Below are 13,311 nucleotides of genomic sequence, written 5' to 3'. Positions count from 1 at the left end.
TTGAGATGGAGATGGATGGCATTGTGGTTGGATAGGCATTTGGGGTTGCCTTGGTGGAGGAGGAGGCGATGGTTGTGGATGAGCAGGTGGTGGAGGAAAATGAGCGGGATGAGAGTTGTACTGGGGCCTCCATTCCTGATAAGGTGTATTCCACTGAGGCAGTGGCTGAGCATAAGAGTGAAATGAATGAGCAACTGGTTGGGCATAATATGGATCTGTGAAGGAATAAGGAGGAGGTGTGAACCAGGAAGGATGAGCAGGGGGACCCCAAGAAGGCATGAAGGTGGCTTGGTAAGGGTCATAATAGGTCTCGGGTGTCCCTTGTAGTTCCTGCTGGTAGGGTATGGGTCCAGGTGGCCTCCTTTGGTTCATATAACAGAGTGATTCAGTGGCTCCCTTGGCTCTTTGATATGTAGCTTTGATTCTGGGCAAGGAAGGGCACTGATCTGTAGGATGGTATTCTTCACAGATGAAACACACTTCTAGAGAGTGCATTGGACATTCGTTCCAAGGATGCTTTCTAGTGCACCTAGGACAAAAAATGGCCAAAGCCCTCTTGGCTTCTTCTTGCTTCTTTTGGATCCGCAAGGTATCCAGTTGCATGGCAAGAAACTGCCTCATATCACTCTTGAAACCTTCGATCTGATTTTCAAATTCATCTTTGGACAAGATGTTGCTCCCAACATCTCTACTTGTAGCCATTTGCTCCAGAGGAATGTTTTCTTCTTCTTCTCCCCTAGAGGTTCTTCAAATATGTCTTGATGTCCACCCAGGGGTTCTTCAATCACAGCCATCGAAGAAGAGGGAAGGCTGTGTGAAGCAGTGGGGGCGTTTTGCAATCATTTTTCTAACTTATCTCTACTCCTACAAGGCATGAAATGAAATCTTTTTGGTTGATTTTTGCTTTCTTCTACTTCTACATGCAAAACTGAAATAGATTGAACTGCAACTAACTATCTTGCTAAAATGAAAATGCGGAATTGAAGTGAAAGTAGGAAAGGACTAATCTATTTTGCTCAAATGAAATTGCAGGAATGGAAAGGCTAGTCTACGCTTGCAGAATTGAAAGGCTAATCTACGCTTGCAGAAATGAAATTGCGGAATTGAAATGCTAATCTATGAAAGCAAGAAATGCTAATCTATGAAAGCAGGAAAGGCTAATATATGAAAGCAGGAAATGCTAATCTATGAAAGCAGGAAAGGCTAATCTATGAAAGTAGGAAATGTTAATCTATGAAAGCAGGAAATACTAATCTATGAAAGCAAGAAATGCTAATCTACTTTTGCATAAATGAAATTGCATAAGGGAAATGAAATAAACTACTTAGCAGAAGGTTGTAAAGGAAAATAGAAGAATAGCAACAATCACCAATACTCTGCCGCTTCCCCGGCAACGGTGCCAAAAAGATGGTGAGCTCCAGTATTGTAGCAATAATGCTACAACTCCTGGGGCTTCCTGTCTCTTAATTTTATCAACCCGGTAGTTTGTACAAACTTGGAAGCGGCGGTGCTATATGCACAAGTACTAGCTCTTGTCGCAACTGTCACTTGGTCAGCTGGCACAAGTCCGCTAGGGCTCAAGCCAACTTCTATAGGCTCTCAGAAGAAGCTTGCTAAATGATGGACGAAAGCTAGCTCAGAGAAAACTAATCTACTTGGCGAAAATGAACTGAAAGCAAACCAAAGCATGGAAACCCTAGGAAAACCCTAATTTGACTAGTCTAACCTCTATGATGCAAAGAATGTGAATGAAACTTCTACCAATGATGCCATTACTTCTAATGAGTGAAAATGCATGAATCTAAGCTACTTGCATCTTAAAAGACATGTTTTTGTATTTTTTCTTTAAGTGGATGGAGTGATTGTGATTTTGTGTTTATTAGGGTTTGGTTGTGCAGATGTGATGCGGAAGGAAGGGAAGCTTGGGAAAGGTTGGGGAGGCTAGGAGAGGTTCCCAAGGATCCTTAGCAACCATCCATAGAGGTTCCTCACGCTCAGAGGCTCAGCAACCGAGTGAGTGGCCTCCTACAGGATGTCTGCAGGGGATCCTACAGGAAACGCAGGGATTTCTACAGGATGTGCTGTAAGTGGAAGTTTTGGGTGATGGTGAAGGGATGGAATGGTTTGGGTGGATAGGTAAGGTGGAGATGAGACTTGTGATGACTCAGGGGCAGAGAAATAGGACAGAGAATGAGTGCACGAAGTGGTTGGTGGATAGAAGGATGGGATCAACAAAAGGACAAAAGGATGAAGCTACGTGGTAGTGAATGAGTTGGAAGGCGAACAACAATGTAAAACCTATGAACAGCAATGTAAAACCGAGAAAAAAGGAATGTGCATGAAGCTGTGATGAAGGTGTATGGTGCAAGAGTGAAGTGCATGGAAAGATCTATCATAAACGAGACTATGTTGCAGCATGTATAAAGTGAAGAACTGCGTATTTTTGTGGTTGGTATAGGCTGCACTCCAATCTCCAAACAGAGATGGTAGTGGAGACTTCCTCAACCTTTTTCCTTGGAGCTCCAATGTATTATCAACCTGCTAGTCTAACTAAACAACTGAAAGCAATTCAACCATAAGCTAAACTCATTCAATCCCATAAAAACTAAATTAGCAAACCTGTAATTTCGAATTTCATGGTAAAGCAATGAAATAAAGTGCTGAAACAAAAAGGAATTAACATTACAACACAGAGGAGGTCTGTTGCTCTCTTAAAAACTCAGAATTGGATCAAAAGCTGCCTGTCTTTATTGAATAATCATGAATCTAATGACATGCCAAAACTGGCTTACAAGGAGCAAAAACCGAGCTACAACATGACTAACCAAATTGACTAACTAGCTAACCCCAAATTGACTAACTAGCTACACAAAATGACCACCCACTAGCTAACCAAAATGAGGCCCCAAGCCTTCTTATTTATACAATTTGAGGACCCAACAGTCCTCCTAAAAGTTATGGACTTGGCTGCCCAAGACTTGGAGTTAACAGCAGTCCAACTTGACTTGATTGGCTGCCCTTGAACTGATTGATTCGGTGGCCCTTGAACTCCGAGCTGATGGTGGAGAATTCGAGGTAAGGGCCCATAAATGAGGGGGACACCTTCCTACAAATCCTCTAGCTTGTTCTCCCACGAATTTGGCTGCCAAGTGCTCATTAAGACCTTCAAATTTGTGTCCAAGTTGACCAAAAAGGCTACACAAAGCACCCATTAGACTTGTTGGCATAATGACTAACCAAATTCACTCTATTAACATAAAAATAATAAAAAACATGCAATAAACAAATGAGAATGGTGGACTAAGCCAAATTAGGAGGTTGAATGAGCCCAAATAATTGTACATTTTTGGGGCTCATCATCTTTGTCTGCCTGTCTTTGACAATCCTCACACAATTTCCCCGAGGGTGTCGAATCCCATGCATACTTTCTGTAAATTCCTTTGCAAAACACTCCTTTATTCGCCAGACGATCAACGAGCATATTGGATTTTCTTTGCACATGAACAAAACTGGCCATTCTCAAGGTTTGTAGGTGGGAATGAATGCGCTAAAAGACCTGCAAAAGTCACCAATGTTTTGATACTTTTCCAGGTGCTTTTCCGTTACAGATCTTCTTGGCCACATTAATAACTAATTCTGAGTCTACTTCAATGATGGCATTAAGAGAATTTGACTCGATTAGTATTTCTAGACACTGCTCTAAGGCCATGAGCTCTGCCATGTTATTTGTGGTAGTTCCCAGATGACTATGAAGGATGTCCTTTATGCACCCCTGCTCATCTCTGATGACCCTGCCAAAACCAGCCATCCCTGGGTTACCTTTAGAGGCTCCATCTATGTTAATTTTCAAGAAACCATGAGGAGGAGGTTGCCAAAAGTCTTTACCAACGTTTATCTGGCTCACATCCTTGTGTATGCTCTGGGAAAATAACAAATGGAGACCCAACTGCAACAGTATACAAGTGTCCTGGGGCAGAGTCGGGTTCGTAGGAGGTCTCTCTAACATGGCACCAACAATATCTTTGAGCTGTCTTAATATCTGTGCAATAGTGTTCTGGGTTGAGCCCATTTTTCTCTTGAAAATCCTGCCATTGCATTCTTTCTAGACATCACAGATTAAGAAGCCTGGAACCAGTGTCCAAGTGTTGTTGATGATCTCATTTCCTAAGAAGTTTCTTCTCCAATTCCTCAAAGTGTTGGTAATACTGAGGCCATCCCTATCAGTTTGCCTGAAGATTGAGGCCACCCAATCCCATAAGGTTGAGGTGAAAGGGAAAAGGTTGAGTAAGTGTTCCATCGTCTCCTGTTGTGTACCACACAGATAGCATTTGGATGAGCCAATAAAACCTTTCTTCAGAAGATTTTCCCAAGTTAAAATTTTCTTTTGTTGAACCAACCACATGAAGAACTTTATTTTCATCCAATGCGGGTGCTGCCAAAGGTCCTTCCATGCCTTATTAGGGTTTTGATAATCCAACCCTAGGGATATTTGTTTGACTTCTTTGAGGTTAAAGTTACCTTCTGTATTTCTTCCCCATCTTAGTTGGTCAGAAGAGGATGAAACCAAAATATCCCTTTGTTCCAAGTCCATAGAAAGAGAGTTTTCCTGAGCTTTCAAAGGCCTCTCTTCCCTGTAGCCTAGATCCTTCCATGTTCTCCATTTGGCATTATTCCTCACCTGATCCCACAAGTCACTTACCATGCATAAACCTTTGTTCTAATTTAGTAACCGAAGAACCCACAGTAAAAACCATTCTTCGTCAACATTTCAAATCCCAACATGGATCCATCATCAGGACATTCCTGAATGATGATAGTAGAAGAGCTTGAATGAGGGTATTAAATAGATTTTAATAGTTTGAAGTGAGAAGGTTTAAATGGATGTCGACTATTTTAATCATTTTTATTTATTATAATCCTTATTATTTTATAATAATTTTAAGAATTTTAAAGTATTTTCAAAAGATTATTTATTAATGTAATAATAAATAAATAAATTGATTATTTAATATTTAATTATTTAATCTTTACTACTAAATGTTTAAATTTATTATTATTAAGAATGTCCTGATGATGGATCCCTGTTGGGATTTGAAATGTTGACGAAGAATTTTTTTACTATGGGTTCTCCGGTTACTAAATTAGAAGATATAAACCACAAATGTCTTAAATACATAAACCTTTGTTGTCAGTGTCATTCTTGAGATCGGTTAGTTCTTCCCTAAACAGGTTTGGTTCTTACTGCCAGTTGTCCTCCTAGAATCTTGCTAGGTTCCCATCTCGGATCTCCCAGAAGCTATGCTGCTAGATAATGCTTCTATTTTCCCAAGAAAGATTCCAAATGTGGGAGCCCTTGATAAGCCCAGACATTCGAATATGATCCCTCTCCTGCCAATTATTTTCATATTTCTGTTTCATAAGCTTGGTTCATGGGGTTGCCGTTTCCTTGAGCCATCTCCACCAAAGCTTTGCACTCGAAACTCTGCTGAGGGTTTCGGGGTCATGAAGCCCCAAACCTCCATGGGCCTTAGGTTTGCAAAGCTTATCCCAAGCTACCAAAGCCCACTTCTTTTTCTCTTACCCTTTGCCCCAAAGAAAATCTCTTTGAATGTTCCTCATCTGTTGCAAAACTCCTTTAGGAATAAGAAGAGTTGACATCATGAAAATGGGTATGGCTTGCCGGACAACTTTTGTGAGCACAAGGCACCCTGCTAAATTCAAAGATCTGCATGTCCTTTTCCTGACCTTATCCTGAAGTTTTTTAATGAATGTCTCCCACACTCCCCCTCTTAGAGGTTTATCTGTAAGGGGCATTCCAAGGTACTTAGAGGGTAACTGATCCCTTTGGAACCCTAGAATTATGGTAAGGTTTCTCTGAATAGCAATGTCAATGTTAAAAAAGAAAAGTTTGGATTTTTCAAGGCTTACCTCTGTACTAGCGGTCATAGCAAATTCGTTCAATATTTGTTTAAAAGCTTTGGCTTCCTTGACCGTGGGAATACCCTGCAGCATAGTGTCATCCACAAATTGTTGGTGAGTTGAAGCCGCTCCATTTGTGGTGAGTTTCAAACCCTGGATTCTTCCCTCAGCACTTGCCATTTTTATTGCTCTGCCTAGCCCTTCTATCATGAGCACAAAGAGGAAGGGGGAGAGCGAATCTCCTTGTCTTAGTCCCCTAGAAGGAATGAAGGTTCTTGAGAGTGAGCCATTAAGTAGGATTGAAAAACTAGTCGTGGATGCTAGGGCCATAACCCATCTGATCCAATTGTGGTCAAAACCATAAGCTTTCAGCACTGCCCTAATGTAAGACTAGCTTAGCTTGTCATAAGCTTTCGCTAGGTCAACCTATATGATCATTCTAGCTTGCCTTTTGCTCTTCAGAGAGTGTACCATCTCATGAGCTTGTATGATATTATTGAGAATTTGTCTTCCTTCCACATAACCAGTTTGCTCCTATGAGATAAGAGCTGGAACAAGGGGCTTGAGTCTATTAGCGATCACTTTGGAAATAATTTTGTACACCACATTACATAAAGCTATGGGTCTGAATCTGTTCGGTATGATGGATTTTTTCTACTTTGGAATCAAGCTATGAAAAAGGTATTGAGAGCCTTCAAGACCAATCTGGATCTTCTTGAGTCTTCCACTGCATCAAGGATGTCTTGTTTGACTATTTTCCAGCATGCTTTGAAAAAGTCCACATTGAAACCATCTGGGCTAGGAGCTTTCCCATTTTCCATCTTGTTGATAACTTTACTGACCTCGTCTTCAGATACTAGCCTCTTGAGATCATGATTGTCTTCCCTTGTTACAAGCTTGGAAATGTACCTTGTCAATTTGTTAATGAACTGTGACTTGTCTAAGAGTGGCTCCTTTGCAATGCTAAGTGTTGTACTAGGACAGATTCCATTTCTTTGTGGGTGATGAGGTCTTTCCCTTGAGAATCTCTGAGTTTTAAAATTCTATTATGTGACATGTGACTCAAAGTTGACTTATGAAAAAAATTTGTGTTTCTTTCCCCTTCTCCAATCCATTGTACTCTCGATTTCTGTCTCAAGAAAATCTCCTCTTGTCTACACCTATCATCCCATTCCTTCTGAAGAGCATCAACTTGTGTTTTCCTTTCCTCGGTAAAGCCATCTGTGATCATGAGTTGAATAATCCCCTGAAGTTTCTGTTCAACTTCTTTTTTGGCTTCGAAAATGTTACCAATCTATTTTTTGTTCCAATCTTTGAGTCTGACTTTGATGTGTTTAAGTATTTGTTGTAGCATGTACATTTTAGTGCCTTGAAAGGGCAGCTCTTCCATCCACCATTTATCAGTATTACTGGTGAAGTCAGGGTGAGAGAGCCAGACGTTTTCAAACCTGAAAGGTCTATTCCTCGGTGTACCCAAAAAAGTGGCTTCAAGCTGGATAGGCCAGTGGTCTGAACCTCCAAAAGGAAGGATTAAAGCTAACATGTCAGGGCCTATAAGAAATAGGTCCTCTGAGATCATGAATCTATCTAGTTTAGAGGCAACTTGAGAAGCCCCTCCTCTCTTGTTGTTCCAGGTGAAAGTATCATTTATTGTTTCAGCATCCACTAATCTCATGTTATTTATGAAGTTCTGGAAGGCAATGGAGTCTCTGCCTAGTGTTCTAGTGCCACCTTTTTTCTCTGTAAGAGATTTGATCATATTGAAATCCCCTGCCAGAATCCAGGGCATATCAGGATATCTCTCTCTTAGCTCCTCAAGGGAAGTGAGAAGCTTGAGTTTTTCTTCTAGTTTTTGAGGACCATAGACATTTGTAATCATGTAAATCTCCTTATCACCCACAGGTTGTATTACCAGCGAAAGATAGTTCCTGGACGCTTCCGCGTCTAGGATTCCAAGTTTTTGGGGATCCCAAAGTGTAAGAATCCCTCCTGCCGAGTTGTCTGCCTTAACCTCTAGATACTCATACCTTCTTAACCATTTGCTATGTATTTCTCTGATTTTATCCATCGAGCACTTTGTTTCCTGAATGAAAACCATGTCTGGTTTTTCTTCTTTTATTCTACTACTGAGATTTCTTTGTTTCCTTTTACTTCCTAGGCCCCTAATATTCCAGGTTGTAAACTTCATTAAGAAAGGTTTGTGAAAGAGTAACTGGTGAGATTTTTCATCTTACCTATGTTGATGATGAGTTTTCCACATTCTATCAGCAACTCATTCTGTCTTTTCCTTCCTCTTTTCCTACCTGAGTTCTTGGAAGAGTGCCCCGGTGTTTCCTCCATTGTCTTCATCCCTCTGTTTTCCTAGCTGTCATGGATTCTTTTGACTCCAAAACTCTTCGATTAGGATCTCCATAGGAAGAGTTGTTGAACCCTATCAAACTCCTCTTTTGGCAGGGAATCAGCTCCTTTGGTAATACCCTAATCTAGAAACTTTTCTAGATCTAAGATTTCCTTCTCAAGAATCTCCTATAGTTCATGATCCTCCATTCCTGCCTCACTTGGGGTCATCTCATGGTCCCTACTGAGATCCACAATTCTCGGTAGATCATCGTGTTGCTGGCTGTTCTCTGGTATGTTCTCCATGCTAGTATCCCTATCCTTCTCATTGGTTTTAGTCTCTAATTTCTGGTTTTCCCTGTTGTTTCCAATTTCTTCTTCTAAGATTTTGAAACTATTGTGGCTTAGTTGTCCATCCTCATTGATTTTCTTTTGGTGCCACTTTCCTCCTTTCCCCTTACCCCCCACCTTAGTGAAACCCTCGGGATCTTTGCTTGTGGTGTTTTTTTTATTGCTTTCCAGCTTGTTTAATGGGTAGTCTTTGTATAGGTGCCCATGTTCATGGAACTTATGACACCTAAATGAGACATTCTCATAGTCCACCACCTACACCCATTCTTCATCATAAACTTCTAAAATGATCTCATCTGGGAGTGCCCCAGATAGGTCCATTTCCACACAGATCCAGGCGAAGGAAGTGTATTTGCCTCTTAATGTCGCATCTGATGTCTTTATAAAATGCCCTAGTTTATTGCCGATAGCCTTTAGAGACTCCAACAGCCAATAATCTAAAGGAAGGGAGTATAGTCTTATCCATATCGGTACTGAAGTGAACATTTCTTATTCTGGGACAAAGTTCATCACCCATGGTCACATGTAAAGGGTTGCAGCAGCGTAAAAATAAGGTCCTCCCTCGAACACTCTGTCTTTATCTTCTAAGCTCGTGAACACCACCATAAAGAAACCCTTGGATTCAAGGTGAAGGATCATTTCCCCCTTCGGCTTTCAGTGGTTCCTTATCCATGCATGTAAGGCCTTCTCCGTCGGCCAAATCCCCATAAATTTGCATATGATCCCGTGTTTGACCATGTTATCTCTGTGCACCTGTAGCGCTAGGTCACTTAAAATGACCCGAGGAGTGATGGTTGACTTGGGTTTGCAAACCCTTGTCACCCTCAAAGGTGCAACTTTCTGACTGCTGCTCTCTTTCCTCTTCTCCCTCCTATCTTCCTCATGATTTACTCTCTATTCGTGAGGTTTGATATTTCCTATGTTAGTATCCTCAGTTATCACCTTTGTTGGTTTCTTAAAGCAATGCACATCATTTTCCTTGTTTCTGTTCGCGGCTATTTGATTGTAGGAAGGAGCAGAACTCCCTCCTCCACAACCCACCATGGTTACCAATGCCAAACCTTGACTCGAACCCTAGATCAGATTGCAGAAGGACATCAACCGGGATTGCTCCAAGTTCTAGCACCTTTCACTTCTCAGTAAAAAATCTTGATTGAATATAATATTAATAGTTAACAATGATCAAATTTGGTGAGTGTCATAATGCGACATTACATAATTAGTCAACCATATTTAGTAATGTGGTCGAATATGATTGAACACTCTTAAACTTCAGTCAAACTTAATTACCTATGAATATTATTGATTAATATTAATAATCAAACATGTTGTGATGTTGTAATGGTACATAAATCTATCCAATGTTGTAATGTGATAAACATTTTGGCAATGTTTTAAGTTACATTACAATTTCTTCAATGTTGAGATGCGACATTACAAAATTATTAAACTATATTTACTAACAACGTTGTGCGTGTGCTTGATATATATTGATTAATGTCTATCAACAACATTTACTAATGTGGTCATGCTATGGTTTACAACATTGGGGTTTATACTGTTTCTGTTTGATATTTGGGTTTGTAATATATAAGTTTATAATATAGTGTTTTTAATATTGGGCTTTATAATATTAGGTTTAATATTAGCATTTATAATATAAGGTGTTTAATATAAGGATTTAATATATTAGGGTTTATAATATAAAATTTTATAATATTAGTCTTAATATTAGAGTTTAATATTACACTTTGTAACATTGGGTTTAAAAAACCAGGTTCAATATTAGGGCTTATAATAGAGTTTAATAGTGGTTATATAATATATGGTTTTTAATAATGGAGCTTAAAATATTGGATTATAATATTAGGTTTAATATTATGGTTTATAATATTGAATTTCTAATATTGGGTTTAATATTAGGGTTTATAATATAGGGTGTTTAATAATATTAGGGCTTAATATATAAGATTTGTAATTAGGGTTTAATACAAGCTTTAATATAGGATTTTAAAAATTAGGGTTTAAATAATTGACCATGATCAAACTTGGTCAACCCTATGTTTACCATATTTAATAAAAGTCAAAATTCAGTCATAGTTGCCCTTTGTCAATGTAATTAGACTATATTAAATTCTAGTCAAACATGGTCAACTTTAGTGAATTGAGGTTATCTTTCATAAGTCACAATCAAGATTCAAAAATATTTAATATTAAGATTGAGTATATTATTATTATTGTATGATTGAATATAATATTAATAGTTAATAATGATCAAATTTTGTCACATCACAACGCAACATTACAAAATTAGTCAACCATATTTAGAAATGTTGTTTACTATGTTCTTCTATGTTTGTCTCTATTTAATAGTCGTCACTCTTAAACTTTGGTCAAAGTTAATTACCTATAAATATTATTGATTAATATTAACAATCAAACATGTGATGTCAAAATGGTACATAAATATAACATCTCTCCTCCTTAAAATGATAACTTACCATAGTAAAAAATTCATCGGGTGTGAAACAATACAGTGGTTTTTTTTGTTAAAAGAAGCGACTATGTCATTACATTTGTTCACTTGTATTCTTTCTTTATCCTACTGTCTTCTATTATATATATATATATATATATATAATCTTTGTGAATAATTGAGTATTATCTTATCATGGTGTTTTCTAATTTTTTCACATATATATAATCTTTGTGAATAAATGAGTGTTATGGTGTCTTCTTTCTATGTTATCTTATTTGGCTGTCTATTATGTTTAACCTAAATAAAACCTAACGTCATCTCATCTCATCTCATAGTTACCTATTCACCGGTTAAAAAAGATAAAGTATCATAAATCCATTAAAAATATAATATCATATCATATATCCGTTCACAAATTTGTGTATAGTTTCTCTTCATTTCTCGTCGAGGTGTATGATAAAACAGTACCAAGCTTAAGAAAAAGAATACCCTTCAGCTATATAATCTATTTACTTCGAACCTTTCTTTCCCATTTTTACAGACTTCTATTTGTATTTAGAAGACAAATCCATTTAATAGAGCACTGCCACAGTTATTCCTTTGTATTTAGAAGACACATCCATTTAATATAGGAGCATTGCCACAATTATTCCTTTGCTTAAAATAATGGTAGTGTGCACAACTTAACATCAAATATATAATCATATATATATTAATTAATCTGGAAACAGTCTACAGTCGCATGAACTGTGAAAAAGAGTAAAGAAATCTGAGAACAATGATACTGAACTATTCTTATACTCTTGATTATTGTAATAATCTATTAATCTACTTTCTAGATAGGAGCTTCTGCCTCAGCTCTGCAGTGTCCGTCTCGCCAAAGTGATCCTCCGGAATCCAGTCCCCCGTGGCTGGGTCTCTCATCCAGAACGCTCTTCTCTTATCATTACCTCCGCCTGCGCCTGATCTCATCGCATCGGCCACTCCGCTTGATCTCATCGCATCGGCCGCTGCTGCCGTATATTGCCTGCAAAACACAAACATCATCTAAAGCTCATTTTTCTGTGGCGGTGCACAGTACAAAACCCTAAAGCTACCGACCCTAATCTCACCCAAACAAAAATTTTATTGTAAAAATGATGCAATAGAGACTTCATTTTTGTTCTCCCAGAAAGAATATGGAAAAGTGCATACCGAGCATGAGAAATTCTGATGTCAGTCAGCAGAGAAGATAATCTGTATGCAGATAGAAGCCGTCCTGCCATAATGAAAACGGGACCGAAGCAGTGAATATGAAGGAAAAACAAACAGCGCAGACAAGAGAGACAATGGAGATTGAGAGGGAGTGGGGATCGAACACGAACAGGCGAGATGAAGCACAGCGAGATGAATGCGCAGCGCTTCGTCTTCGCCGAGTAGAGTGAGAAATTGTGTCTGCCTTCACCCGTCTTTTAAGCTTGAATCTTCGGCCATACCCACCGTCCATTAGGTCAAAAGTAACATCATCAGATTATGCCGACAATTGTCGATTAGTCTTGAATTTTTTGTAATTTTCATTTTAATTTCGTAATGAATTTAACAGAAAGTTGTCACCCACTAATAATTTTATTCCCATTTACTCCAAAATGATTAAATATTTGCATAAAGTCCAATTTTGATAACTATGAGGAAATAGTGTTAATCCGGAGGTACATGCACCTTCCTCCATCTGAAGGCATCAAACGGTGTGCACATTGCCACGTCATTAACCCAAATCGTGTGCTGACACCATTGTAAATTGTTCATCGCCCCAATCAAATCTCCGTATGTTATGCGTTTAGGTGAATCATGAAGGATTATTTTATTAATAAGCTACGCGAAGGTTTTTTGAATTAATAAATTTCGCTAATGTCTTTTTCTTAATTAATGTGATTTTTTGGAGATTCCGGTGACGGAATCCGGCAGAAGAAATTGAGGTTAAATCTTGATTTGTTGCAGTTAAAATGGTTTTTTAACTGCATATTTGGATTCAGCACCCTCGAAAACCCCTGGTACGCTTTCATTGTGCAGAAACTAGCTATCAAACTTGCGATTCCAATAAATTCCTCCCACATTTCGACCAGAAAAACCCACAAGAAAAACTTTCAAAAAATCGCATTATAAACAACTGCATTAATAACTGGAGCTACATCATCATATTGTCGCATCTCGAAGAGTTACATTTAACGTCAACGTCGTTTTTATTT

The 13,311-nt window shown here is 38.5% G+C and overlaps 1 protein-coding gene across 1 annotated transcript; it reads right to left on the bottom strand.

Annotated features, from left to right (window-relative positions):
- Nucleotides 1-11,769: 11,769 nt before the first annotated feature.
- Nucleotides 11,770-12,523, bottom strand: LOC149175469 (uncharacterized). The gene is made up of 2 exons (XM_089422849.1): nt 12,281-12,523; nt 11,770-12,113 (listed from the first exon to the last, which is right to left on the bottom strand). Exons 1-2 carry the CDS (start codon nt 12,349-12,351, stop codon nt 11,915-11,917), a joined length of 270 nt encoding a protein of 89 aa, XP_089278975.1. The 5' UTR covers nt 12,352-12,523; the 3' UTR covers nt 11,770-11,914.
- Nucleotides 12,524-13,311: the final 788 nt, after the last annotated feature.

The sequence above is a fragment of the Pinus tabuliformis genome, chromosome 4_1 (genome assembly GCF_031772625.1).
Source record: "Pinus tabuliformis cultivar Carrire ecotype Pingquan chromosome 4_1, CPIR1, whole genome shotgun sequence".
In the NCBI taxonomy this organism is placed as follows: domain Eukaryota; kingdom Viridiplantae; phylum Streptophyta; class Pinopsida; order Pinales; family Pinaceae; genus Pinus; species Pinus tabuliformis.
This window is presented reverse-complemented; position numbering and strand designations above follow the sequence as displayed.

Excerpts from the sequence above, each read along its gene's own strand:
- LOC149175469 (XM_089422849.1), bottom strand. The coding sequence starts at position 12,351 with ATGGCAGGACGGCTTCTATCTGCATACAGATTATCTTCTCTGCTGACT. Across the intron at positions 12,114-12,280 it reads ATCAGAATTTCTCATGCTCG|GCAATATACGGCAGCAGCGG; the intron begins GTATGCACTTTT and ends TGTGTTTTGCAG.